This window comes from Colias philodice, chromosome 20 (assembly GCF_061535455.1).
Source record: "Colias philodice isolate Cphi_HAF_F1 chromosome 20, ilColPhil1 Martin Lab GWU primary, whole genome shotgun sequence".
Classification (NCBI taxonomy): Eukaryota; Metazoa; Arthropoda; class Insecta; order Lepidoptera; family Pieridae; genus Colias; species Colias philodice.
The window spans coordinates 7,190,259-7,216,705 of record NC_143105.1 but is presented as its reverse complement, the minus strand read 5'-3'; the positions used below and the strand labels follow the sequence as shown (position 1 = coordinate 7,216,705).

Genomic DNA, 26,447 nt, shown 5'->3' with positions numbered 1-26,447 from the left:
GGACTTTATAGTTAATACTTGATCAAACTCTGTTCACACCGCTTTGATCTTCAATTTTACGACTGAGTAAAAGGGAAAATGTTTTACGTCATGATTATATGTTTGGAATATTGTCAATAGATTAAAAAGTGTATGTTATAATTTATTAGGTTTTAGACAAAGCGGGCGAAGCCGCGGGCGGAATTTACTTTTGGGAATTTACTAGCTTTCCGCCCGCGGCTTCGCCCGCTTTATCTAAAACCTAATAAATTATATACTAAAACCTTCCTCTTGAATCACTCTATCTATTACAAAAAACCGCATCAAAATCCGTTGCGTAGTTTTAAAGATTTAAGCATACATAGGGACATAGGGACAGTAAAAGCGACTTTGTTTTATACTATGTAGTGATGAATTTGTAGCAAATGTATGTCTATGGGTAGGTACTTCAGTGATATCCTAAGAAAAGCATTTACCTAGTGTCTCCATTTTTCATAGTACCTATTGTTTAAATCTGAAGAAAAAAATAGTTTTTCTAAAAAACAAAAAGAACCTACCCTTAACCAGCCACAAGCAATTGGAATCGTACATTGTTTTAATTTAATAACGGCCACAGTCCCAACGCATTACTGGCTGAAACGAAAAAATAAAATTATTTGCGACAGCCCTAGGGACTCCACCCACTTCGGACTTCCTTTATAAACGCGTGCATTCAACACAGGAGACCACAAGCAGTCGAGATCTGGTGGAACACACAATACAAAATAATATATTATGTAACATATTATATCCAGGCATTTTCATACAAAGGTAAGTCTTCTTTTTACTACCATGTTCGGGTTTTATTTAGCTATTGTCATGACTAATGTATTACAATAATTTGTCTTTGGTTTGTAGATTATACTAGTTAGAAAAGAGTTGTTTTAAATTTTTACACAATATAGGATCGATCTGTGAATTTTAGAATTTCATACAACTCTTTTATAATTCGAGGCACTTGTTTCAAACGAATCATTAGTTTCTATGAATTAAATAATATGTAATGAGATAGCGTTACCAATTTATTTTATAGTCTCTATATTATGAATTACCTTCATCAGGTAATTAATAATTTATTTATTTTTTCAGACAACCATGCGTAAAAAGCTGTTCGTGCTTTCGATTTTACTCCTCGCTTCAAATAACATCGCTTACGGCAAAAATGGCAATACAACTAAAACGGACAATTCTAATAAGAATCAAAATAAATTAAGTAGTAAAGCAACTGACAGATTTAAAAGATCTTCTAACAGCCATGGTTTCTCACATTTACCTAACGATGATGACATAAATACATATAATAAATTGAAACTTATGAACGGGATGATTAATTCAGACAGGATTGAAGAAGACATACCTTTTTGGGGCTCGAGAGGCAGGAGAGAGAGTTCCTCTTTAGAGCACTTACAAGAAAGATTGAAACCAAAGGAAAGATACTATCAAAACTGCAACGGACTTTGCTTTCCTTTTGACTCAGACGAGCGAAACGATATCCCATTTTGGGGAAATCGTGGACGACGGGATTCTAGCTCTCAAAGCAGTGAAAACAGTTTATGGGATGAAAGATTCAGACGACAGGATGATGATGATGAAGACAGTCCTTTTTGGGGTAGTCGCGGCAGACGGGATGAGGATATACCGTTCTGGGGCAGCCGAGGTAGACGTGAGAACTCCTTAGATTCCAAACAGTATATAACATCATCAAAATCTCCGGATGTAGAAGATGATGAGGAAATACCTTTTTGGGGAAATCGAGGGCGAAGGAGGATGAATAAAGAAAAAGGTCACAGCCTGGATGAACCGGAACCTTTTTGGGGCAGTCGTGGAAAGAAAGGAAAAAATAAGTTTAGGTCAACAGACGACGAAGACCAGATACCATTCTGGGGTAACCGCGGTAGACGAATGAGCGGACTTGATAGTAATTCAAATAGAGGCGATGATTATGATGACTTGGACAGTATGTCAACGATGAAAAGAAGAGAATTGTCATCCTCCTTTTGGTCGAACAGAGGCAGAGAAAGCAGAATAAACAATCTTTTCACTGGAGCTATACGGAGTCGAATGCAGAACATGCCAACAACGAATGACCTCAATAAAGAAGTAAGCAAGGGTTTCCATATTAAGCCACCTGAACAGAATACCGTTCATGACGATAGAATTTACGCGGAAGAGCCACATTATATTTTGATTGAACGCAGTAGCCGTGCTTCAGCCGAAGACGATCCGTACATAATTAGTAGAGGCAAGAAATATAGCAGTTATTTCCATCTCCCCAAAGCAGTCAGGGATCGCCGTGGAGCAATCAATGATATCTTCAAGTCAGTCCAAAACGATCCTTATTACATAGCAAGAGGAAAAAAGGATTCATTTGTTAAGGTTGGTAACACAATCATGTCAATGCAATCTTTAAACAGAGATAAAGAAGCTGTGTGTGCTTTAGTCAATTCTGTATTATCGAAATCTGAAGGGACTAAAACTAAGAGAGAAATAAATGATTCAGAAAGAGACAGGCGTACTATTTTAAAAAAGTTGGCAGCGCAACTTCAGCAAGATCCTTACTTCGTGAGTAGAGGGAAAAAAGATGCAAGTGACAACGAAAAAAAGATTAAAGGTTTCGTCGAACAAATAATCGAAATGTGTTATTAAATATATTGTAATATTAAAGATAGGAAACTACATACAGAAGACGCAGCGTTAAGTTTTGTGATCAATAATTAAACGAAACTGGTGCAATTAAAAAGTACTTCATTTGAATTGTTGTTTCTATTCCCTACAAATTCCTTTACATAATAGGAAAAATCTATATTCAATTAAAATATTTTTAATTATTTATGAGGCATCAGTCATCACAAATATCAAAGCAATAAATCCATACTTAATATTATAAAGCTGAAGAGTTTGTTTGTTTGAACGAGCTAATCTCAGGAACTACTGGTCCGATTTGAAAAATTATTTCGGTGTTAGATAGCCCATTTATCGAGGAAGGCTATCATTACGCTGAGACCAACAGGAGCGGAGCAATGCGGGTGAAACCGCGGAGCACAGCTAGTATAAAATAAACATAGTTACAGAGATCTTACTATGTTTATTTTGTTTTAGCTAAAACTCCATCAACTAGTGAAATAGTCATATCGAGTTACAAATGCCACTCTATTTAACTTTTCTTCCTGTTTACTTGTATCTTACTGCCGTATCCATTAGGTAATCTAATAGCAGTAAGTTAGTTTTGACTTCGAAAAATAATTAACTACACTAACTGTATTATGAACTAAAAGTAACTCATTGAATTTTTCCTTTTTTAGTACAGATTAGGACTGTCATAACAGAAGTCTCATTATTATTTTTTCAACAACTTTTGAGGCGTAAAACCATTGAGATATACATATGGAGACGACACCGCCTACATCACTTATGTTCCGCTCAACATACGCCATATGGCGTAATTTTTAAAACTTAGTTAGAGCAAAAAAATGGCGCACAGATTTTGTTCGTGGTGTCTCCTCCATACGTAGTAATATTATCTCAATGCGTAAAACCTAAAAAATTACTATGATTATGATCATGCTATCTTTTCACATATCCATAATCGAGGCGAAAACAAATTGAATTCCTTTGCTTATTTCGCACTTATTTTCACCAAGTAATAGTAATTCCCCTATATGGGGTAAAGGGTAGATGCATTATATACATCTGTTTCACTGATCGATTTTATTAAGGGACAAGTAGGTAGGTAATAAGCCTTCTGTGACCTGCCAGAACGCAACAGTTTTTGTTCGTCGCCACCGGGAATCGAACCCAGGACCCTTCGGTTCTACGCTCACGTTATAACCACTGTACTGAGGAGCATAGTATTATGTAGTAAGCAGTTTTAGTTACTGAAATCATTATGTATTTTAACTCAAAAATCCGTTTAAAGACATGAAGTGTTGTTTCTCATAATCAATGAAAGCTTTACCAGAACGAAATGTAAAAAAAATGTGACAAAGGACAATGAGTTTTTAATATGTATTTATAATATTCTCGATATAGTAGAAAAACTTGTTGCCTGATTAAAACTTGTACGGTAGCATAGTAACTATGTTTGCTATGTCATAATATGTGCAACAACAAAATTAAACAACTTACATCTTAGAAACAGAATTTATGAAAATAGGAGTACAAAAAAACAACAAAATTTAGTGCAACTTTCTTTATTCATCATAAATATACCTACATTTTCAAATCTTTACAATTCCGTTTGCTCTCAAAATAATTTCGTGGTAGGTAACATACATTGAATTCGGTTTGAGCAATCAAATTCCATAGAAGTTAAACATTTAAGGTACATAGACTGTTATACTATCGCGAGATCTATTGTAAAGTAAATACATTGAAATGGCTTAGAACTAATCCAGACATTTATAATATGCACTAATGATAATTCCGAATGCTACTTGATGATATCTACACAACATGGGCGCTATTGTTCACGATAGGTATAGGTATAGATAGGTACGGGTACAGGTATAGGTACAGGTATTACAATTTTCTCTAAGGAAAACCATTACATTAATTTACACGATACTTCGACAACAGCAATACGTTATCAGACATTTAAAACCGCTTGATATGAATAGGTACATGTAAATGATTCTAAAACACCGTAAATATATCATTTGGCCTTAACCAATATCTATAATTTTAATACTGCACAATGTTAGGATAAAATTGTTTGATATTTAGACACTGATATAATCGACATTTAATGTCCTAACTTACGTTAATAATCTCGATCCTCTATCGCCCTCGGGGACAAACATTTTAAAATATATTAAAAAAGCTGGACAATTCGGTTTAACGTAATACAATTAGGCTCCTTATTTGTCGCACAACGTAGCAACGTAAATCGAAAACGGCCGAAGCGTTTCGGCGAAATTAGACCCTGTAGTGGGAAAATTCCTTCAGACCCTCCAAAGAAGAAGATGGTTGGTGGAATCCTCTCGCCCGGCGTCTTCGGACATTGTGGAACTTCTGAAGTCTTCGTAACCATCTCCCCCAGAAATTATTAAGGTTTCCGTATTATTCTTGGTGGTGTCAGCTTGTTTTTGTAGTTTTTCAGCGTTGGTCGAGCGCCGACTTAGACCTTTAGTTTTCAAGGTCTGTGTTGGCTTCGTTGGCTTGTGTGGGACTGGGTTTTCCACGATGGTCAAGAATCGGACGTGCCCAGTATGTCCGTATGGGATGCCTGTGAAAAGTTTGGAATTTAAAAATGTAAACATACATAAACATAATTAGTTTAGTGAATGTTTTCTTTTATTAGACTCGTTTCAAACAGATCTTTTTATATCTAGGTAAATGTTTGGTTATACATTTATCTATGCGGTAGTACAGCTTTATAAAAAGGGAATTCATGTAATCATTTATTATCTATACTAATATTATAAAGCTAAAGAGTTTGTTTGTTTGAACGCGCTAATCTAAGGAACTACTTACTGGTCCGATTTGAAAAATTCTTTCGGTGTTGGATAGCCTATTCATCGATATATCACCAACAGGAGCAGAGCAATGCGGGTGAAACCGCGGAGTGCAGCTAGTTAATTATCTATACTAATATTATAAAGCTGAAGTGTTTTTTTGTTTGAACGCGCTAATCTCGGGAATTACTGGTCCGATTTGAAAAATTCTTTCGGCGTTAGATTGCTCATTTATAGAGGAAGGCTATAGGCTATATATCATCACGGTACGACCAACAGGAGTGGAGCCACAGGGGTGAAACCGCGCGGAGCAACTAGTAAAGCATAATTTAGCTAGTAACACTTACCAGTAAGGTGTGGTGGTGCTCGTGCAGGAGCAGCTAATGGCGCGGTAAGTAAGACACCGGCACTGGTCCCCACCCATAGTGTATCACGATGTGCTAGTAGGGCCGTCACACGCAAGCACGCAGCTTTGTGCTGACGGATTATGTCGTCACACCCTGATACAAAAAAAATTGGTTGTCTGTAAAGTCGGTTTACTGACGATAGTTGAACGTGACAATGTCCGATTGTGCTTCTTTGTCGCTCGTTCCGCGCTCTCGCTTGCACTTCAAACCTTACATGGAACGCCTCAGAGCGAGGTAACGCCGCATGAGTCATGTATTTTCGTGCGTGCAGCCGGCTCTATCGAATTATAAGACGTTGTCACGTCAAGAAAAATCGTATGTATAGCACATTAACATCGGCATATACACAATGTAACTTTCTTAATTAAAAATAACCTTTATAATACTGAAGGATGTACCATGCAGATTAAAAAATGGGTCCAAATACCAACAATTTATTATCAAACACGTAAAGAACGTCAATTGGTTAAAAATCAACCTCATTCGTTTTTGGGATCATCGGTTGATAACTACTACTACAAAATTAAATGATAAAAACAAGATAACTACAACTGCATTGCATTGTATACTAAGTGATTGCCAGGTTTGGATCACTTAGTATACAATGGTTATTTAGTCTTTATATACGTTACTGGCAATTATATTTTCTTATTTTTTATCCAAATTAAAGTTTTCTCTCATATAAATTACCACTAGTAATAAGAAAAACTCACCATGCAGCATCTTAGTAACATGCGGCGTGATATTAAGCTCCGCGAGTAGTTCCCGTGTATTGGCGTGATAACAACGCAAAGTGGCTGCGTTGTGTAGTGAGAGCCAGATCGCTCCACCGGCTACTGCCATGTGGCTGATTGGCTTGGATTCGGAGCTTATTTGGAATGTTTCGTCCACCTGAAAATAGATACAATAGTAGAAGTATCGAGCTTTGTATTATACGTAACAATAATACTATAAATGTGTATCGAGCTTTTCTGTAATGCTACACTTAATTTTAAGTACAGCTGCATTTTAACTAACTAAAAAATGGTGTTTTCAGTTTATTATACTACTTTTTGAATACTACACTTGGTAGTATTAAAGAAAAGTTGGATAAACATGCACCTATAAATTCTCACAATAATTTTAATTTTTAACAAGCGTTCGATTCCACTACTTGGCCTAATTATAAGTATAAGTAAATTCTAATTTAAGAGTAAATTTAAAAGTTCCTTTGAATAAACGCAAATGTAAAACTAAATAAGTATCAATACAACTGTAAATGCAAGTGTAAGCATAAGTGTAAATTTAAGTGTACTTACATTTTTATGTAAGCGTTAAGTGTTAGTGTCAGTGTAAAGTGTTAGTGTCACTATAAGTGTAAGTGTTAAGTGTTAGTGTAAATGTAAAGTGTTAATGTAAGTGTCAATATCAGTGTCAATTTAAGTGTCCATATACCTGCAAAGTGTGCGGGTTAATAATCTTGATAGCCGCGTGTGTAGCGCACCACAACCGGCCTTCAGAGAGTAACATGGCGCTGACCGGCGTGTTGCCCGACCCCACCGGGATGCTGCAGCGCTCTGCCCACGAACCTTCTGGAAGATTGGTTTATTAGGTCTAATCGAGGTTTTTGGTGAATCTTTAGCGATATTTATTTATTTATTTCAGGTGACAGACAATAAATTGTATAGTTATTTATATATTACATTTAATTCAGGTGACCGACAATAAATTGTACAGACCCATAGAATAATATGGTAAATTTATACTACTAATATTATAAATGCGAAAGTTTGTGAGGATGGATGTGTGTGTATGTATGTTTGTCACGCAAATACTACGGAACCAATGAAATTTAGCGCACATATAGAGGATAACTTGGATTAACATATAGATAGGTTTTATCCCGGAAATCCCACGGGAACCGCAACTACACGGGTTTTTCTTTGAAAACGCGGAAGCTAGCTTTCCGCGGGCGGAAGGCATAGTAATAATAATGCCATACATAGCTTGATTTTATAATAAGGTAATATGCAAGCGAAGCATTACCAATTAATCTTAATTTGTCAACAGGCAACATTTTTGTTTGTCGATAGATATGTATTTGATGTTGATTTTTTTTGTGATTGTTGATTTTTTTTTAAAGTAACGAATTAAGTATCAGTTTTTTTTGAGTAACAAAATAATATATTAGCATTAACATTACATAATGTTTAAAATTAAAGATTAATTATTACTCACCAATATCTCTACAATACACTACGAGATCACCGTTGCCGAGCGCTACAAACACTTTGCCCTCCACAAATCTGCAAACAAATGTATCTCAGTTAAAATACCAATATTTTCTACGTAAGTCGGGTCTGTATATTTCTTGATTCAGTCTACCACGCGTCTGGCGCACAGCCGGCACCGATCCCGATAGTGTCAAGGGAGTTCACGAAATCTAGCTTTTTTATGACTACCGAGTTTGAAAATTTTATTTACCCTATTGTTCTATAATTATATGCCATGTATTATATATTTTTGGAAAGAGGAAGAAACTAGTTATAGCATAAAAATGTAATCATGACGATATATTTTTTCTATAAAATTATAAAAAAATGATTTTCTTTTGTTTTAATTTTAATTGCTTACATACTAACACTTACATGATAATGCTGAGTCATCAAATGATCATATTCACGTTTTCATATCACTACACGATTGCCAAATACATTCACTTATATTTTCACACATTTAACACAACGTATTTCACTATGAATAATAACAAATCTCCATTATTCACAAACAAGAAAAAAAGCGCCATTTTGCGTCTTCCGCACTGAAAAGTTGAGACACTTTTTCACTGAGTATTCTTCAAATATCCCTAAAACCAATATCATAAACGTATTCTACGTAAAATTTCCAGTAATATACGTCTCAATTATCACTCATCTAATTATTCCTCTCGGCATAATTCACAATCCAAATATTCGTTGAACAAGACAAATGTCACAAACTATGGCCGATGACGCAACTCAATCAATGATTCACTTTTTTTTTTTATTTTGTGGTTTTGGTCTCTATTGCCTGTCTCGGAGTCGTGTCGATTCGAATTATAAATGTTTAAGGCATAGAGAAATATTTTTTATACTGGAAACATTCACTTGTAATTCACTACAGATGGCCTTCAATGTCACGGGCCGCGTTAGGCACAGAGTTTGTGCGCAGTACACTACAGTACAATTTGCGTTGCGACACAAATATTGTGCGTAGAACGTGTCACGGGTTAAACGGCTTATTGTGAAAGCTTGAGATACAAATTATAGATTAGGTTATTTTTGCCAATTTATTTTTACTTTTTAAGCTATTGCATAGCTTCTATCGCGGGCCTTGAGCGCGGGGACCGAATCGAGAAATTCCGTAACGAAAAAACCTCACGCTCCCCACTACGACGGACACACACACGGACGCTTTACCGCAGCAGTCCCCGAGTGCCACACGTCTTTTTTTCTTTTTTAAAATGTTTGTCAATACTTACACAATGGAATAAACGCCGGAATTGTGCTGCAGCTTCACTTTATTCTTCTTAATCCGGATATTATCCAAACAATTGTACACATGTATGCAGCCATCTTCAGTACCAAGCCACATGGTCGGTTGATTCGCTGTAGTGCTGCTATCCTCTGATGATTGCCGGCTTGCTGGCGATGAGAGAGTACCTATGTGTGATATATCTGTTTATTTTTTTTGTTAAAAATAGAGGGCGCTGTTATCAAAAAGTTGTTTTTAGATTACCCTAACAAGGGGGCAAATATTTGTTCAACACTGAATATAATTATTAAGCATGTTACGACTTTATTAAAGCACTTTAGTGACTATGACAGGTCATAAAATTTCTTAATAATTTTTAGTACCTACATGATTATTTTGACGTGTTTGTTTGTTGTTACGTTATAAGTTATAACTTATCTTTGAGGTGTGAATATATTATCTAAATGAATACTATCTTATTAAGTACTATTACAGGTTTGGATAAAAAAGTTGTTAGAGCATGCAAGAATGTAAGTAAAGGTACAAATTATAAAATTAATATGTTATAAAGGTTCATACCAGCAATGATGCGTCCGTGTACTGAGAGACATAAGGTAGGGGAAGGTTAAGAAAGTGCACATAATTAGTTAGTGGAAAAAGAAACAACTACTTGTATAAAAACATTGAAACTAAATAAAATGACTGTTAAAAGGTTCGCTCACTATATACAGTAAAACAATATTTAAAACTCTTTTAAATTAATATTTTTACAGAAATTAAAAATCTCTAATTAAGCTAAAATGTTAATAAGTAATAACTATTGTACTGGAAGAGGGAAGTTATAATTATTTTAAAAGTTAAATATGCAAATTAAAATTTTTTGCTTTTTTATTAATTAAGAGTTAACTATTTAAAAGAAAGAACTTCTAACACAATTACCAAATCCCACCGCTAGATGGCGCTAAAACAAATTTAGAACAACGCCATCTATACTTACCGGTGGTAATTCCCATGGCCTGTTTGTCAACAGCGGGGTTCGAATTGGACTTCATCACGGGATTTATTTGTATGTTCTGTCCCGTGTGTGGAGTGCTTAGGCTCTTGCTATGGTTGGGGGTCAGGGTTCGATTCACGTTGTATGTAAGGCGCAAACTGCCGGATTCTTGGCTTCTCTCGGATTGAGCGTCTTGGTTCTCGCTGGAGGAGCCGTCGTCTTCGTCGTCGCTTGATGATGAACTGGAATGTTTTTATGCAAAATGCTTTATTTTTTATGATTATTTTATTATTAAGCTATTGCATAGCTTCTATCGCGGGTCTTGAGCGTGGGGACCGAATCGAGAAATTCCGTAACGAAAAAACCTCACGCTCCTCATTCCGACGGACACGTGTGGCTTGAAGGCATAGCATGCAATAGCTTTACCGCGGCAGTCCCCGAGTGCCACACGTCTTTTTTTGTCTAGCCTCGTATTCGTAGTAATTTTTTGAATTATGCATCCAAAATAATATGCATAAAAACACTTGAATTATGCATCTAGAAAGTTCGTTTGTTAACTGCAGTTAGCTGCCCGGGTTAATACTTTTCAACGTACGTTTTCAATTTTGAAATATGCACGCTTACGCTTATTACCAGCAACAACGGGGCTTTACAAGTCGATACTAAGTTCGCAGCAAAACACTACTACACATGAGTGTCATTTCTATCACTATTGTTTGTGAAAGTTAATTTCTGCAGGTCGTCAATATTTTTTAAATAATTGAAAAAATATAATTTATCACATACCTATCAAGTCGTATATTCTTGGAGCTCTCATCCGTGTCAGAAATGCTGATGCCTGGCTTATTTGCTGCAGTGATCAACGAACTTGTCCTGTAAGAAAAAAAATCATTAAAAAAATTAATACAGAATAAAATAACATAGACAACAACTAGACTGAAAAACATTTTTTTTTTGTAAATAACTTCCTTCCTGCGCGCGTTACAAACATCGCGTGAGTTAGCATGCACACTTGGCCGACATAGCCGTTGACATAGCAATTACATAACTTGCTTTATTTATCTCTACTGTACTTCACTTTTTATAATAATACTAGCGCCCCGGCTTCGCCCGTGGTACCTACATGTTTAAACTATCCTATCTCTCAAGTTGGATCGAACTGCACATGTTGTGCGAATTTTATTATAATCGGTTAAGTGGTTTAGGAGTCCATTGAGGACAAACATTGTGACACGAGATTTATATATATTAAAGATATACTTACGTATCAATAGTAGCAGGTGCGGGTGGAACACAAGCGACGCACAAAATGCGCGCATTGCAGACGCCATTGCATGACGTCACTTGCGGCTTCGGGCTCAGAGTCAGCACGCACACTTGGCCGACATAACCGTCACTGTTGCATACCTGGAATTTGACTCTTATTTGTATGTGCATAGAGTTTATTTTGTACTAGCATATAGCCAACACAGTATTTTTCGCCCGTTTTATTAAAAATAAAAATGATGTCCGTGTTCCAGAATAGATGGCACATATAAAAAATTACATAAGCTAGGAGGCTAGTTCATTATTAAATCATTTATGAAAAAATAAGAATACTTACTATAATATGTACATATAACTCTATTTGTTTGATATTATCTTATTCCACCTCTCACCCTTATTTTATGTTATAACATTCATTTAATGTAGAAATAAGTGATGTTTATATCGTATTTATCTACTTGAATCAAGCCTTTCCTTTCATATTGTCAGTATAAACTTCAACATAACTTGACTAAATCACAATAATATATTTTCCATATAACAAATCCATACTAATATTATAAATGCGAAAGTAACTCTGTCTGTCTGTCTGTTACTCAATCACGCCTAAACTACTGAACCAATTTGCATGAAATTTGGTATGGAGATATTTTGATACCCGAGAAAGGACATAGGCTACCTTTTATTGCGAAATATGCACCACGGGCGAAGCCGGGGCGGACCTACATTTTTATTAATGACCTCTAGTCTACTATATAAAAATAAGTCGGGTTTTCCTTCCTGACGCTATAACTCCAGAACGCACGAACCGATTTCCACGGTTTTGCATTTGTTGGAAAGGTCTCGGGCTCCGTGAGGTTTATAGCAAAGAAAAGGTGTCTCTGGTGGCGAAACAGAGTTCGCCCGGTTTGCTAGTTACTCATATATTTAACAAATTAAACACATATTTACCCAAACATCGGGACTCTGTCCTTTCGGCGGCAGTGTGGGCGCCGCACACGTGAACTGCAGTCCCGCCCGCGTCTTGCGTATCGGCACTGGGGATAGGAACTCGGGAGCTGGTCTCTCTTGACCATATACACCTGGGAAAATTATTGAAGTGAAAACTTCTTTAGCGGCGTTGGGTATAAAATCTTAAACTCGCGTCAGGACACGTGACCTGATCGAAAAAGCGTAAGACGGATGGATATCAAACATGCTCAACGTTAATAATCAAGTTTTCACTTCTGCCGGCACTCCCGGAGTGCAACCCGTCTTTTTTTTTATGAGTTTTAAGCGCGTTGAGAGTAAAATTTCCTGGCAATGTATTCACGTCATGGAGTAAGACAAGGATTTTGGTATCTTTGAATTTTGCCAAAGAAGTTTCACTTCTGACACGTGTGCTCGCTACACACGCTTTTTTTGTTGCTTGTATTGTTCACAGATATTTCACACTGTTACTGCGTTCTGCTACGTATAGAGTATTTCATAGACTCTCAATTGAATTTAATTTTGCAATGTTTAATTCCAAATATATATATACGAATCTCAAAACTTATATATTTAATAAATTATATATCATATATTTAATAATCTTATATATTGAATAATCATATATAAATGATGGTTATATAATTAGTCTAAATAGTAAAAATCTTACTTAGTTTTTGTTTGGTCTCGTTGATAAGTTCCTCCCAATTGCTCCTCTTCTCGGTTTTAGGAAAGATGATGGTCAGATTTTCTGAACCACTGCTGCAACATAGAAAGGCATGTTAAAGTAATAAAGATAAGAATATAATAATTATCAGAAAAATGTGGAGGAAGCAAGGTGGAATTCCTCCATCGAAAAAGGGAGGATCCTCGACCATTCTACTCAATTGACCGGCCGTTAAGGCCCCGATGAATGCGGAAAGTTGTATAATAATTATGGTCTGTAACGAAAAGATTTCGATTCAAAACGAGGTGTCGCTACAGAAAATATAATTCAAGCATTATTTTATTTTAACTCATACATTCAAAACTTGTGAGTCCTTGTGATCCTCAAAAAATACTACCCTCATGTCAAATTACTAGGCCAATATCAATGCTCGTGTGGCTATTTATAATGTGACGCTCACATAGTTGTATTAGCACACTGCACATTGCCTTCAGAAAATATCCTACAAGCTGTTTTACATCAACTTACGAAGTATTGACCGCTGATCTCCATATTCCACAGTTGTGTATCACTACTGTGTCTCTCAGAGAGCTGTCTAAGCACATTACACAGCATCTCTCGTACAATCTCCTACATACACGCACTTTTAACATACTACCCTCATTTTTGACGTAGAATAAAGCCAACTTACGAAGTATTGATACTGATCTCCATATAACACAGCTGTGTATCACCACTGTCTCTCACAAATAATCCTGACACATTAAAAACACTTTCCTTATTTCAGCAAAGTTGGTTAACATAAACTTACGAAGTATTAACGCTAATCTCCATATAACACAGCTGTGTATCACTGCTGTGTCTCTCAGAGAGCTGTCTCAGCACATTACACAGCATCTCCCGCACGATCTCCTCGAGCGGGCCGTGCGCTGCGTGCAGACGCGCCACGTGTTCCGATATTTGTGTCAGCGTGTTCGCGTCCTCTGAGAGGGTCTCGACTTCGTGCATGATGCGACGCAGGTTTTCGTCTTTGGCTGGAATGATAGTGAAAATTAATGAAATGGTGCTATTTTATATTGTGGGGTATTAAGTAAGATTAAAAAAAAACGATCTTTTATAAAATATCGTTGACTCTACCACAAGTAATTTCCTACACAAGATATATTTCCATTGAATCTTATTTTATTTATTACTAGCTGTGCCGCGCGGTTTCACCCGCGTGGCTCCGCTCCTGTCGGTCTTAGCGTGATGATATATAGCCTATAGCGTTCCTCAAAAAATTGGCTACCTCAATTAAAGAATTTTTCAAATCGGACCAGTAGTTCCCGAGATAAGCGCGTTCAAACAAACAAACGAACAATCAAACAAAGTCTTCAGCTTTATAATATTAATATAGATATAATTATATCATAATGCAAAAGCTTTGGTCGATGGAAGTGTTACTTAATAACACAAGAATGGACGATCTGTGGCTCACATAATAACAATAATGAAACACACTGTAGTCCGAAATATGCAAATATGTATGGAGTAATATTATGCATTAATTGATAACATTCTTATTACTATGAAAGCTTACTCACATTTAACAATTTCGAGATCAGCCAAATTAATTCTCATCAGAAGCTTGTATTTGTTGCCTTCCATCTGGCTCGCTATGCTACTTTGGTATGTTCTGGAAGCAAAAAAAAAAAATTATTTTTTAATCTATGATCAATCTATTACAAAAAAAATAATTTATTGTTTAATTTCTCTCTTTCTTTCTTAATTAATAAAGCCATCGACGACAGTTTCCACGTAAATAATCGACCATGTTATATCACTTATGTATGTTAAAAAATTATCACAGACTTACGGAATGGGTTTCTTTATAGTCCCCGTGCGGCGTTTAACACTAGTAATCAGTAGTGTATCACTAAACAGGAACAGTGCACGATCTTTTATCGTGCCCTGCGCAGACGGCATCGTCACGGTCTCGTGTCGTATAAACGTCCTCTCTGACGTCACAAAGTTGGACAGCCCTTCGATCATTTGTTCCAGATCTCGTAGGGTTTGCTGCTGCATTTCTAGTTCTAAACTCTCCCGTTCCGTGCAATTGATTAGTTCGAGGAGATTGTGGATCTCCTTTTGAGCGTCGAGGAGGAGTTTGTGGTCGGGGTGTGACTGATCTGAAAGTGGTTTAAATGATAAGTTACAAAATAAGACTTTTAATACATTGTCATCGCCGTGATAATATCAAATCATCATCATCATAACCGAGGTAAATAAAGTAATAGAAAGAATAAACCTGATGATAAGTTTCTTCATTTTCTGTATTGGTAGTGCCCAATGGTACGTATAATTTTATCACATTTAATATATATAAATTATGTTTTTATTTACTACTAGCAAACCAGGCGAACTCCGTTTCGCCACCAGAAACACCTTTTCTTTGCTATAAACCTCACGGAGCCCGCGACCTTTCCAACGAATGCAAAACCGTGGAAATCGTTTCGTGCGTTCTGGAGTTATAGCGTCAGGAAGGAAAACCCGACTTATTTTTATATAGTAGATCTACACTCTACAGCCTGTCTCATAGTTCTAGATCTAGTAGAACTTTACTGTTTATTATTATATTGGTATAATTAATATGATGATTTGTTAATTATGAAAATCTAGGACGCCATAATTATAAAAACCACATTGAAAGAAATGGCCTTAATAAACAACACCTATATTTTTCACATCACACGAAAACAAAGACGGAACATTGACCCCGTTTAAATAAATATTATTCATCTAATAGGTTCAAAGGAATTATTATTAATATACCTGTATAAATCATTTCGCGAACGAATTATACAAAGGACAGGAAATTAAAATTTCGCGTTTATTTCGAAAGTTTTCCATTTTACCAATACATACTTGTTTATTTTTGGATATTCATATATAAAAATAACATAGACATTAAAACAATTGCTAATAATTTTGCACAAGAATTTTATTATAGTATTAAAAAAATCATTCCTAAATGCAATAAGCGTCTATTATGTGAAAATGATTATTATTATCCACAAAATAAATCAATGCTACTTAAAAAAGCTAACAGAGATAAAGTATGTAATATAATTAAAAAACTTAATATCAATAAAGCTCCCGGATTCGACAACATTCGATGTATTGACATAAAAAATATATGCACTAAAATCGTAGATATTACAGTTAAATTTATTAATGCATCTATTGTTAATGCTAAATATCCTTTAGAGTTAAAAACTGGAATAATCCGACCTATTCACAAAAAGGGTACGCGAAGTGAGTATGAAAACTATCGCCCGATTACCATTCTTCCGGTATTAGACAAAATCGTGGAAAAATTTATAGCCGAACAAATGCAGAATTTCTATGCCGAAAATAAAATTTTATCTGTCTCTCAATTTGGATTTCAACCGTGTAAGTCAACTTCACAACTTTTGTCAAAATTTACAGATGAAGTAAACTCATGTCTCGATAATAAAAAACATGTACTGCTATTATTTATCGATTATAGTAGGGCATTCGATACACTCAGGCATGACACTCTTATACACAAACTAGACAACTCCGGTATCCGTGGACCTCTTCTGGGATGGTTTAAAGATTATCTTGCTAATAGAAAATTTCGTGTTAAAGTAGGCGATGAAATGAGCAATGAAATGACCATCACCGAGGGTACAGCACAGGGCTCGGTGTTAGGACCTTTATTGTACTTGGCGTATGTAAATGATATGGAACATGTCATCAACCACTGTTCTATCTATCAATATGCTGATGACACCTGTCTAATAGCCTCAGACAAAAATATTAATACTGCAGCTCAACAGTTACAGGAAGATTTTACGCGTATCCTAATGTGGTCGCACGATGCGGGTCTTGTCATAAATGTTAAGAAAACAAAAATAGTACATGTACACTCGAGTCATTTGAAAAACTTTAATAATTTTAAAATCACGGCACACAATCACGTATGTCTTCACAAAGGTACATATTATAACCCGGACTGCTCGTGTGAATGTGTGGACCAAGTGCCTTATTATACTTACTTAGGACTGATTGTTGATAACAGATTTAATTGGAACCATCATATAGACTATCTGTGTGATAAACTTAGGGCCATACTCTCAAAATTATATATCATCAGAAATAAAGTACCATACAAAATTCTTCTCGGTATCTATAGATCATTGGCAGAATCAATAATACAATACGGTATCACAAGTTATGGACGTACATTTAATACTTACATTGATAGAATCACAAATTTACAACTAAGACTAATAAAAAAAATTGTACCTATTAATATTAAAAACAAGTTTAAAGATAAACCTCTCGAACTATTCAGCTATTGTAATGTACTGCCAATAAGACAAATGTTTCAAAAGATTTTTCTCATAGAACAATTTCATAACATAAACTTTCAAAATCCCATTTCGCATCAGTTTGCTACCAGACAAATAACTAATAATAAATTAATTATTCCTAAAGTACACAATCTTTATGGGAAGCGTACGGCTAATTTCTTATTACCCACTATACTTAATTCTATGCCACAAAAAGTCAAGAAGGATGTTAATATTAAAAACTACAAAATAATATACAAAAGATATTTTCTCGAATTAATTAAAACAATAAAATAAACATAAAAAACAACATTGTAATGAACACCCTGTATTTGTATGTCATGAATAGATAAGGAACCGGTTTATGTAGTCACATCTTTTGTCTTCCTTGCGAATAACAAACGGTGTTTATGCGACTGTGAGCGTTGCTACAAACCTCGTAAGGTTTCGCATCGCAAAATTGTTTTAAATAAATGTGAATTTTTGTTTTCTAATAAATAAATAAATAAATATGAATATCCACGCTTATATAAGCGTTACAACAAAAATGAAAAATACCTATATACATAATCCCATAGTCAACAAGTATGTATTAATAAGTGCTTAGTTACAAAACTATGAGATATATGCTGACAGAGGACCCCTAACTTCATGCTTAGACTTCATTGCCTCCAGATGCACCATGCCTTTCAAAAACAGTTACCTGTATGTTTGATCAGCCGTTGAATCAGCAGTTTATAGCTCGGGAACTTCTGTACCGGTTTAATCAGCAGATTATCCAAAGATAGTTTGCCCTTATGGTCCCTGGCCATTGCGTCCAGGAACTTGGCGAAAGCCGGGCGGGAAGAGGCTGCTGTCTTGATCGTTTCTTTCGCTTTTTTTAGGTTGCTTATAAAGGACATGTAGGTGTCCATCACGGTGGGTTTTGTAAACTGAAAATGTTTTAGTTAATCTTAAAATATGAAATAACAGTAAATTCAATTCCTACTGATATCCTACTTATATTATAAACAAGAAATACAATATCGATTAGATATTTTGATGAATTTGAATGCTATAAAACTAAATATTGAAAATAAGCATGTATTATAGATGTTTGTTACTCTGTCAGGCAAAAACAGGTGATCGGATCTGTATGTTTGGTACAGAAGTGGTCTAGAAAAGAACATAGGATACTTTTTATCCAAATACGAAGCGAGTAAAGCCGGAAGATCCAGCTAGTTTATAATAATAATTATCATCATAAATACATGTTGCAGAGTATATTTAATGAGGAGCCTAATAGATAAATATTCATTCCATCTTAAATAGGTTAAACCGCAACTTTCACACGTGTAATTCGTGCCATGTTTTGTTACATTAATTTAGAATTCCTTAAATATTTAGTTACGAATATGACGACGAATAAGAAATATAAACCACGGCATACTTAACAACATTATTGTAAAAAAAATTCTGTATTTTAATTTGTATGTAGGTACCATAGTAATAAATAAAAACAACTTTATATCTACAACTACGGCTACGTTGTTTAGCCTTTTAGGTATTTTTCGTATTTTCACTCCATTTAAACCTTCTTATATTTAACAAAAACGTTAAACAAAACTACCCGCATTGATCGAGCTTTTCGCGAGTTACGCTTAGCAACACACTTGGTATCTAATTAATTTATATATATCATGATGAGTTTATATTCCTACTAAATTGAAGTATGAACTCCCTAGCAGACCATAACACAACCAAAAAAGCTCACCACATCCACGAACACATCCCCAACCCTCTGCTGCAGGTCCCATTGCTCCAGCCTCCTCCTGAGCTTCTCCAGAAACTCCTGGTGCACGTTCAGGATAGCTGGCACTTGGTAGAAGATCTCGTCCACCACGAAGGCGTCCAGGAGACCAGCGTTTTCGGGGCTTTTGAGCGGGTGGAGGTATTTCTGTAATTAAAATTAAAATGGGTTATTAATGGTTTTTTTAGTGTGGGAAGAAAAGATACCTATTTACAGAATACGAAAAATTTGTATGTCAAGTGAAACCTATTTTGTCGATACATTAAATGCTGTAAGACCTATATGAATTATGTAAGGTTGAGTTTAATATTAATGTATAATTATTTATGTAGCATCAATTATTATGCTGTCTAATCTATTTCATCAGAATTTTTAAACCAGTAAAAATTGATATTAACCGCGTAACAGGGGTTATATTTTCATTTTATATTGAAGTGAAACCTCTTTATCGGGGTTGGAAAAAAATTTAGTGTAACATTTTTTCGTTACGCGTGACATTTTTCCGTTACGCGCCATCTTTTTCTTATCCCTACCACGCGTGATTCGACGTATTTCTGTAAAGTTGCATATTTTCACTTCTTACGTGTGTACACTAGTACACGCACACATTTTTTTAGATAAGTATATATGTTTCTTCTATCAGATAAAAATATTAATTTAGTATACAAAAAATATTGCAAACTTTCACAAATACGAGAAAACTTATGGGACTTTATTTTTATCTCGCTATTTCTGTAAGCAAAGTTTATAAAAGTTTTCGTTTGAAACGAAATGAAATGCTAAAAATAACTTACATTAAATTTTTAACCGTCAAGAGAATAGTATTACGTTTTAAACAATACTCCCGAGAGGTTTGAAGTAATTTTAATCTACAACACCTCAGAAAAGCTATTTCTATTGTACTTTTTTTTAAAGAAAAGACGATATAAAAAAGTAACAACTATCTATTTATTTTTTAAGACTAACTTCGTAGACCGTTGCATCAAGGTACAGATATAAAATCTACGTCTTTTAGCAAATACTTCCTATTTCAATAAATTAGTAACGTAAGAACAACAAAAATCTAAATAATTTTTGTTCTCGATTCTTCGATTATGTTCGGTGTGGCTATAAGTAATGTATTGATTTGCTGTCCATTATTAATTTGTACCCTTTATTTTTTTCACACATTTCTAAGAAGGTGAGAGGATACCGACGAAATTTAAGATGGATTGCGTGCGTACCTATACATTAGGTAGTCAAAATTTTGTATACCATTCTCAAATTTATGCTAAAAATTCAAACTCAAACATTAATTAATTCAAGCCAATTTTATGATACCACACTACTCCACAAAGAGTAAATACACTGTTCAAATTGAAACTCATCACGAATAATTATCAAATACACAGTTATATTTATTCAGCTATATATTTTACTATAAATGATACGCTTCGACAAATACTGTAAAGTGTAAACTGAGCCTTACAGTAAAGCGACAATCAAAATCATTTTCGAATCGTGTAATTTCTGAACGTCAACAATTTCCTACATTAAAATGGGTTTAAATCAACGTTACTTTCTAGCAAATTAAGCGCTGTATTCAGAACGACAACCATTCTTATTAAGCTGTCAAAGCGCTGCGTCGACGATTGTGCGTTGAATTGATCTTGCCAGCAGCTTTAGTGCTGTAACCCGGTTTTAACTGTTGAACGACTGAGAATGGATAAGCGCTGTGTTCGATGGAAGTGTTAAAGAGGGAAATCTATGTAGTATTTAGGGTTGTGAATAGTGGTCAGTGGTAGATAGTATTTGCAATGTCACATTGTGGGTAATATTGCGTTTCTAAGTGAAATGCAATTGGTATCTTTGGAATGTAATTTATAAGGCCCTGCGCAGACGGCACACTTTTTGTGCGATCGAGTCTGCGGCGTACAAAAAGTCTGCATGGCGCGCAAAAAGTCGGTCGCGGATTTTTCACAGACTCAACGCACACGACGCACATCTTCGATCATTTTGTCGGCAGAGCTGTAGGGACGTAGACGCTATGGAAATCGTGCAGAGATCGCGAAGTATTATTTTGTACATGAAGTACAGTAAAAGAAAAAGAAATAGATAATTACGTCCACCCCTAGCAAATGCAGATTGCCGACTAAAGTGTGCGCCGTCTGCGTTAGCGCGCGTTGAAGCAAACGTTCAATTCTTTTCACACACTTTTTGTGCGGAGCGGCGCGCCGCGGCGCGGTGCGATCTGCCCGAAACACGGATTTTTTGTGCGCCGGACTTTTTGCGCGTCGTGTGCGTTACTGCATATAATTTCATAGGTTCTATTTTCACAGACTAAAAAGTGCGTCACGGATAGTCTGTCGTCTGCGCAGGGCCTAATGAATAATGATATTATTATAATAAATGTTTTGATTCCATCACTTCACGAACGAAGGAATAACACAATACAATGCAAATATTTTTGATAATATTTCTTCGTATTTTTTTAAATGCGTAAGTTCGGCTATCGGCGTTATCACTATTTAAAATACTTAGAATATTAGTTAACAGAAAATGGTATAAAATAATACCTACACAATTGAGAAATTATTACCTATATAATCAATAGAGCCCAAATACAAAAAAAAATCCTATGTTAATATACACAAAGAATAAACCAATAGTTACCTCTAATACCTCTCATTAAAAATTATTCAAATTTCAATTAAATCATAAAAGCATATAATTATAATTAACCGTAAACACTTAAATTAAATACAAGTTATATCAAGAACCCGGAAGGCCTACAATTTCATCGTCCCGATAAATATAATTAATTTGTCAACCACCGGACAGTCAGACAGGCTGAAATATAATTTTCGTATTTATAATAAATGCGGTTCCGAGTAGGTCATAATTTTATGGAAATTATTATGAGGATGGTGATTTGGAATGAAAGTATGCACAAAGGCTGTTTTGGTACAAAGCTGCAAGTTTTCTTGGCCTTCTAAAGTGTATTTTCTTACACAGTTTAGAGGTACTCTTGATTTTGAACCTTTATCTTCAATACTAGAGTTTGATATGTTAAAGTTTGCGTTATCTATAATACCTACACACCTTACAATATATTATGTACCTTAAAAAAGTATTGAAAAAAATTATAAAGAATAGAATAAATTCAATGATGTAGAGCAGAGAATATTTTTATTCGCGTCTATGGTTTACCTTAGCAATCGAATTTCTTTTATTTTCTTAGGTTTTATATACATAATGATATATTGGTATTTTATATACTTTACCTTAACTAATATTTCCAAAGCCTCCACGTACGATTTTTCTGTCTCATACAACTCCACGACCACGTGTGTTCGCGTGTCCTGTGAAAAAAAAGACATATTTCAAATATTTCATTCAGAAAACATATTTATTAAGTTAATTTTTTAAGTTTGTAAAATGTATTCTATAAGGTGTACAATAAAGTATTTTTCATTCATTCATTCATTCATTTATACTTTTTTTAAATTTATATCTCCCTATACAGAACAATCGACTGATATCTTGTGCAAATATTTTTAGTATTTAAAATTAAAAGTGCCTTTACGTAGTGGAATAATTGTATAAGTATTAAAAAAAACATTACATCTTTTAGATCAGTCGGTAAAGTAACAAATTCGATTTGTCTCGCGGATAAGCCCAGACGGCGTCAAGAAGTTAAAGCCATTAGTGGCTTAAAATTAGCACAAGTTAATTAAATTAATATAATAAATGACATAAGTAACATTCTTTTCATTGTAGTAATGTGAGTAAGAACTATTATGTAAAACGATTGTAAATCGCGAAAATAATCTCGATCTATAGTAAATTCTCTACTAACTAAAAATGTTTGTAAAAATATGTAAGTAGGTACATAGTACATACCTATTTAATTATTATGTTCTTAATTATTAAACTATTACAATACAAACAAAATGACTTCTTTGATGTACTCAGTAGATAAATTCGATAATACATAGTTATGAAATTAATATTATTTCGATATTCGATAAGGAAGAAAATCAGCGATGTCTGACTAGCTATCTGTCAAAGGTCATTTTATTATTTTTATATAATGAATGTGAAAGTTGATTATTATTTATTACCTAAAGTAAAATAACTTTCTTGTTTCTATATAGTTAGCGTAACTATGATGATTAAATATGTTTAAAATACCATTTATAAGGATAGTTTGAACTAATTTCTTAAATAAATAGTTTTTTATTTTCAAATCAATTATAACATATAGTTAAAGTATCAGTTTAAACTTAATTCAGTATAAGATTCCACTACAGACTAATAACAGTTTACTAGAACCTAGTTCGTAAAATAGTACAGCCATAATCGACTTGTCTCGAAGCAAGTTTATAATCTGAAAGCTGAGTATTGATTTTGCTGAAGCGTTTCATTTCCGTCGTAAATGCTTTAAGTCAAGATAACTTGCTCAAATATTGTTTGATATTTAAGTATTGTTGCATGTTCTTAAATATCTGTGGTATCGTAAAAAAGAGGGGTAGCTCACAGGCTTCCAACTTGAACAAAAATATTGGAGTTGAAAGGGATGTGTATTTAAATAAAAGTTAATATGTCCAGCATTTAATATATCCAGTGGAAATATCGAAAAAAACGGCCGAAAATCAACCGTTACACCTACCTAACATCAGATAGGTACATAGTACGAAACAAGTGACATTAGACATATCGTGCGATGTATTATAAATCACTAGCGGTCCGCCCCGGCTTCGCCCGTGGTACATATGAAAAATAGATGTTGGCCGATTCTCAGACTTACCCGATATGCAGAGAAAATTTCATGAGAATCGGTCCACCCGTTTCGGACGAGTATGCAGACTAACATTGTGACACGAGAATTTTATATATAAGAGATTTCCTTACAGTCTCTCGTTTTTAGTTTCACTAAAATCTGATCCTAACCACTTATGCTCTTCAATTTAAACACTTTCAATGTTAAACAACTGCAGAAACGGGAAACTATTTAGAGTAATAACAGTAATTGTTTGCATTATGCTCACTCATTCATTGAGAAAGTCTAGAATAATTATAGTACTTCACTATTTTCTAAATACTCAATGCCAGTCTAGCATTAAACCATTTTCACATTTTATCTGCTGCACTGTGGAATTTTTCAATTTCTCGTTATATATCAACTATGTTAATAAAATAATTATTTCCTTTCGCTGAATTGTTCAGTCAATATTATCTTCTGTAATTAGAGTTCAAATATGTATAATGTAGGTTAATTTATTTAATAAAAAATTAACGCATAGGTGTTAAATACTTTCAAAATATCTAAACATGGTAAAAAAACTCATTCTAACTGCATATTTACCTAACGTAAACTACTTACACCGTACGACGGGGGCCCTTATTATTATTTATTTACTAGCAATGCCCTGCGGTTTCACCCGCATAGATAGCGATACCGTTACAGTGAAAAGTCTACTATAGGTCGGACTATAGGTTTAATTTTTAATCACATGAAAATCACCTTTACCCCGTCCCGCACTACGGCCTTTTTTTTTGTTTTAGTGGGGAAATCTTTCATAGATACCCACGGCCTCCGGGGGAAGGGCCGTGGGTTATGTCGGATTCCTACCGACCAAAACCCAACTGTGTTCCGTCAAGACGCATATTGGTAGAATTCCTCCGCGTCCGTGACCCCCGCACTACGGCCTGCTCGAACAGTATACCTACTATTTTCTGTAGATTGACACTTTTAAAAATTCGTTATATCTTTTGAATGGAATATCCAATTCTTTTCATTTAAAAAGTATTTTGCTGGTATTGAAACAGTCTATAATAAAACATCATTTAATGGGATAAGGATTAATATATGTGTATGGATAACATGGTTTGATTACTGTCGGCACTTCTATTTACTTTGAAAACGTAAAAAAGTTGTTGTAGTAACATAACTACTGAAGATGGACATATGGTATCGCGGACTTTCTTGTAGATATTGATCCATTCTATAATACCGTAGAACATTTTTTTGTTCTATCTTCAATAGATTCCGCAGCGCACGCGATGACAGAAGTTTTATTGAGGATTTTTTTACACCTTGGCTTACATTATTGCATTTTTGGTAAGGATCTCTAATTTTTTTGAAAATGCAATATAGCCTATGTTGCTCAGTAAAGATGCAGCTTTCTAATGGTGAAAGAATTTTTGAAATCGGTCCAGTAGTTTTTGCGTGAAAACCATACATACATACATACATACATACATACTTACAAACTTTTCCTCTTTATAATATTAGTATAGATAACACACCCTTAAAGAGGTTGAAAACACGCACTAAAAGTACCTTACGAATAATTGACGAATTATTTACTGTAAATATACATATATATAGGTATGTGTTATCAAAACCTATGGGAAATTTCTTTTATCACAAGAAATCTCTTCTAGCCACAACAAAACGTCAATCACGCTACCTTTCTCCTTTCTCTTCAATACCGAATAGTTTAAAATGTAATATATAAAATCTATTAAAAATATATTACAGATAAGAAATCTCTATGATATATATCAGTTTTAAAATCTGTGATAACAATTCCTTACCTTTGCCCTTTGAAATAGAATACGTGTTACATAAGACATTTACAGTATTATATGAACCATTCATTTTCTTCTTTTCTATTTATATTTCTCTTTGTAACATAAGGAACAAATACATATAGCCTACTTCCCAGTAACTCTGAAATGCATTTGTATATTTGTACTTACATATAAATGTCTACCTATATTTTTAGATCCAATAGTTATTTTTAAAGTCTATGATATAGGTAGGTCGAGATATTAAAGCATTAGTTGCAACATTATCTCGTTGTTCAAATGTATCCCAAAGACATTATCATTACATTATCCCTAGTAAACTAAAGTTAAACTGCGAATAAACCTGGGTTAAAAGCCTATGTTGTAAGAGTATCCAGATTATGAGTATCCAGACTTTCATCTAGCTGTGTCAAATTTCATACATACATAAATATATTAATAAACTAGATTTCCGCCCG

At 34.6% G+C, this 26,447-nt stretch overlaps 2 protein-coding genes across 6 annotated transcripts in view; one reads left to right on the top strand and one right to left on the bottom strand.

Annotated features, from left to right (window-relative positions):
- Window positions 1-715: 715 nt before the first annotated feature.
- Window positions 716-2,772, top strand: natalisin (neuropeptide natalisin). Its single transcript, XM_089708024.1, has 2 exons — window positions 716-789; window positions 1,108-2,772. The coding sequence occupies exon 2, from the start codon at window positions 1,114-1,116 to the stop codon at window positions 2,662-2,664; it is 1,551 nt and encodes a 516-aa protein (XP_089564150.1). The 5' UTR covers window positions 716-789; window positions 1,108-1,113; the 3' UTR covers window positions 2,665-2,772.
- Window positions 2,773-4,192: 1,420 nt separating this feature from the next.
- Window positions 4,193-26,447, bottom strand: part of LOC149479547 (rho guanine nucleotide exchange factor 17) — a 108,706-nt gene continuing 86,451 nt past the window's right edge. For 2 of the 5 annotated variants that reach the window (XM_089708031.1, XM_089708035.1), the window contains exons 4-20: window positions 22,677-22,754; window positions 19,378-19,560; window positions 18,328-18,556; window positions 15,122-15,434; window positions 14,850-14,941; window positions 14,078-14,300; window positions 13,270-13,361; window positions 12,582-12,712; window positions 11,629-11,771; window positions 11,151-11,237; window positions 10,368-10,606; window positions 9,378-9,558; window positions 8,096-8,163; window positions 7,313-7,449; window positions 6,592-6,769; window positions 5,819-5,971; window positions 4,193-5,242 (exon numbers count right to left, since the gene is read on the bottom strand). In XM_089708031.1, the coding sequence (XP_089564157.1) occupies window positions 4,959-5,242; window positions 5,819-5,971; window positions 6,592-6,769; window positions 7,313-7,449; window positions 8,096-8,163; window positions 9,378-9,558; window positions 10,368-10,606; window positions 11,151-11,237; window positions 11,629-11,771; window positions 12,582-12,712; window positions 13,270-13,361; window positions 14,078-14,300; window positions 14,850-14,941; window positions 15,122-15,434; window positions 18,328-18,556; window positions 19,378-19,560; window positions 22,677-22,754 (2,811 nt within the window). In that variant the 3' untranslated portion in view covers window positions 4,193-4,958. The remainder of the gene's footprint in view (window positions 5,243-5,818; window positions 5,972-6,591; window positions 6,770-7,312; window positions 7,450-8,095; window positions 8,164-9,377; window positions 9,559-10,367; window positions 10,607-11,150; window positions 11,238-11,628; window positions 11,772-12,581; window positions 12,713-13,269; window positions 13,362-14,077; window positions 14,301-14,849; window positions 14,942-15,121; window positions 15,435-18,327; window positions 18,557-19,377; window positions 19,561-22,676; window positions 22,755-26,447) is intronic. The other 3 variants (XM_089708034.1, XM_089708033.1, XM_089708032.1) reach the window with 3 other exon arrangements.

Coding starts and splice junctions, on each gene's coding strand:
- natalisin (XM_089708024.1), top strand. CDS start 1,114: ATGCGTAAAAAGCTGTTCGTGCTTTCGATTTTACTCCTCGCTTCAAAT.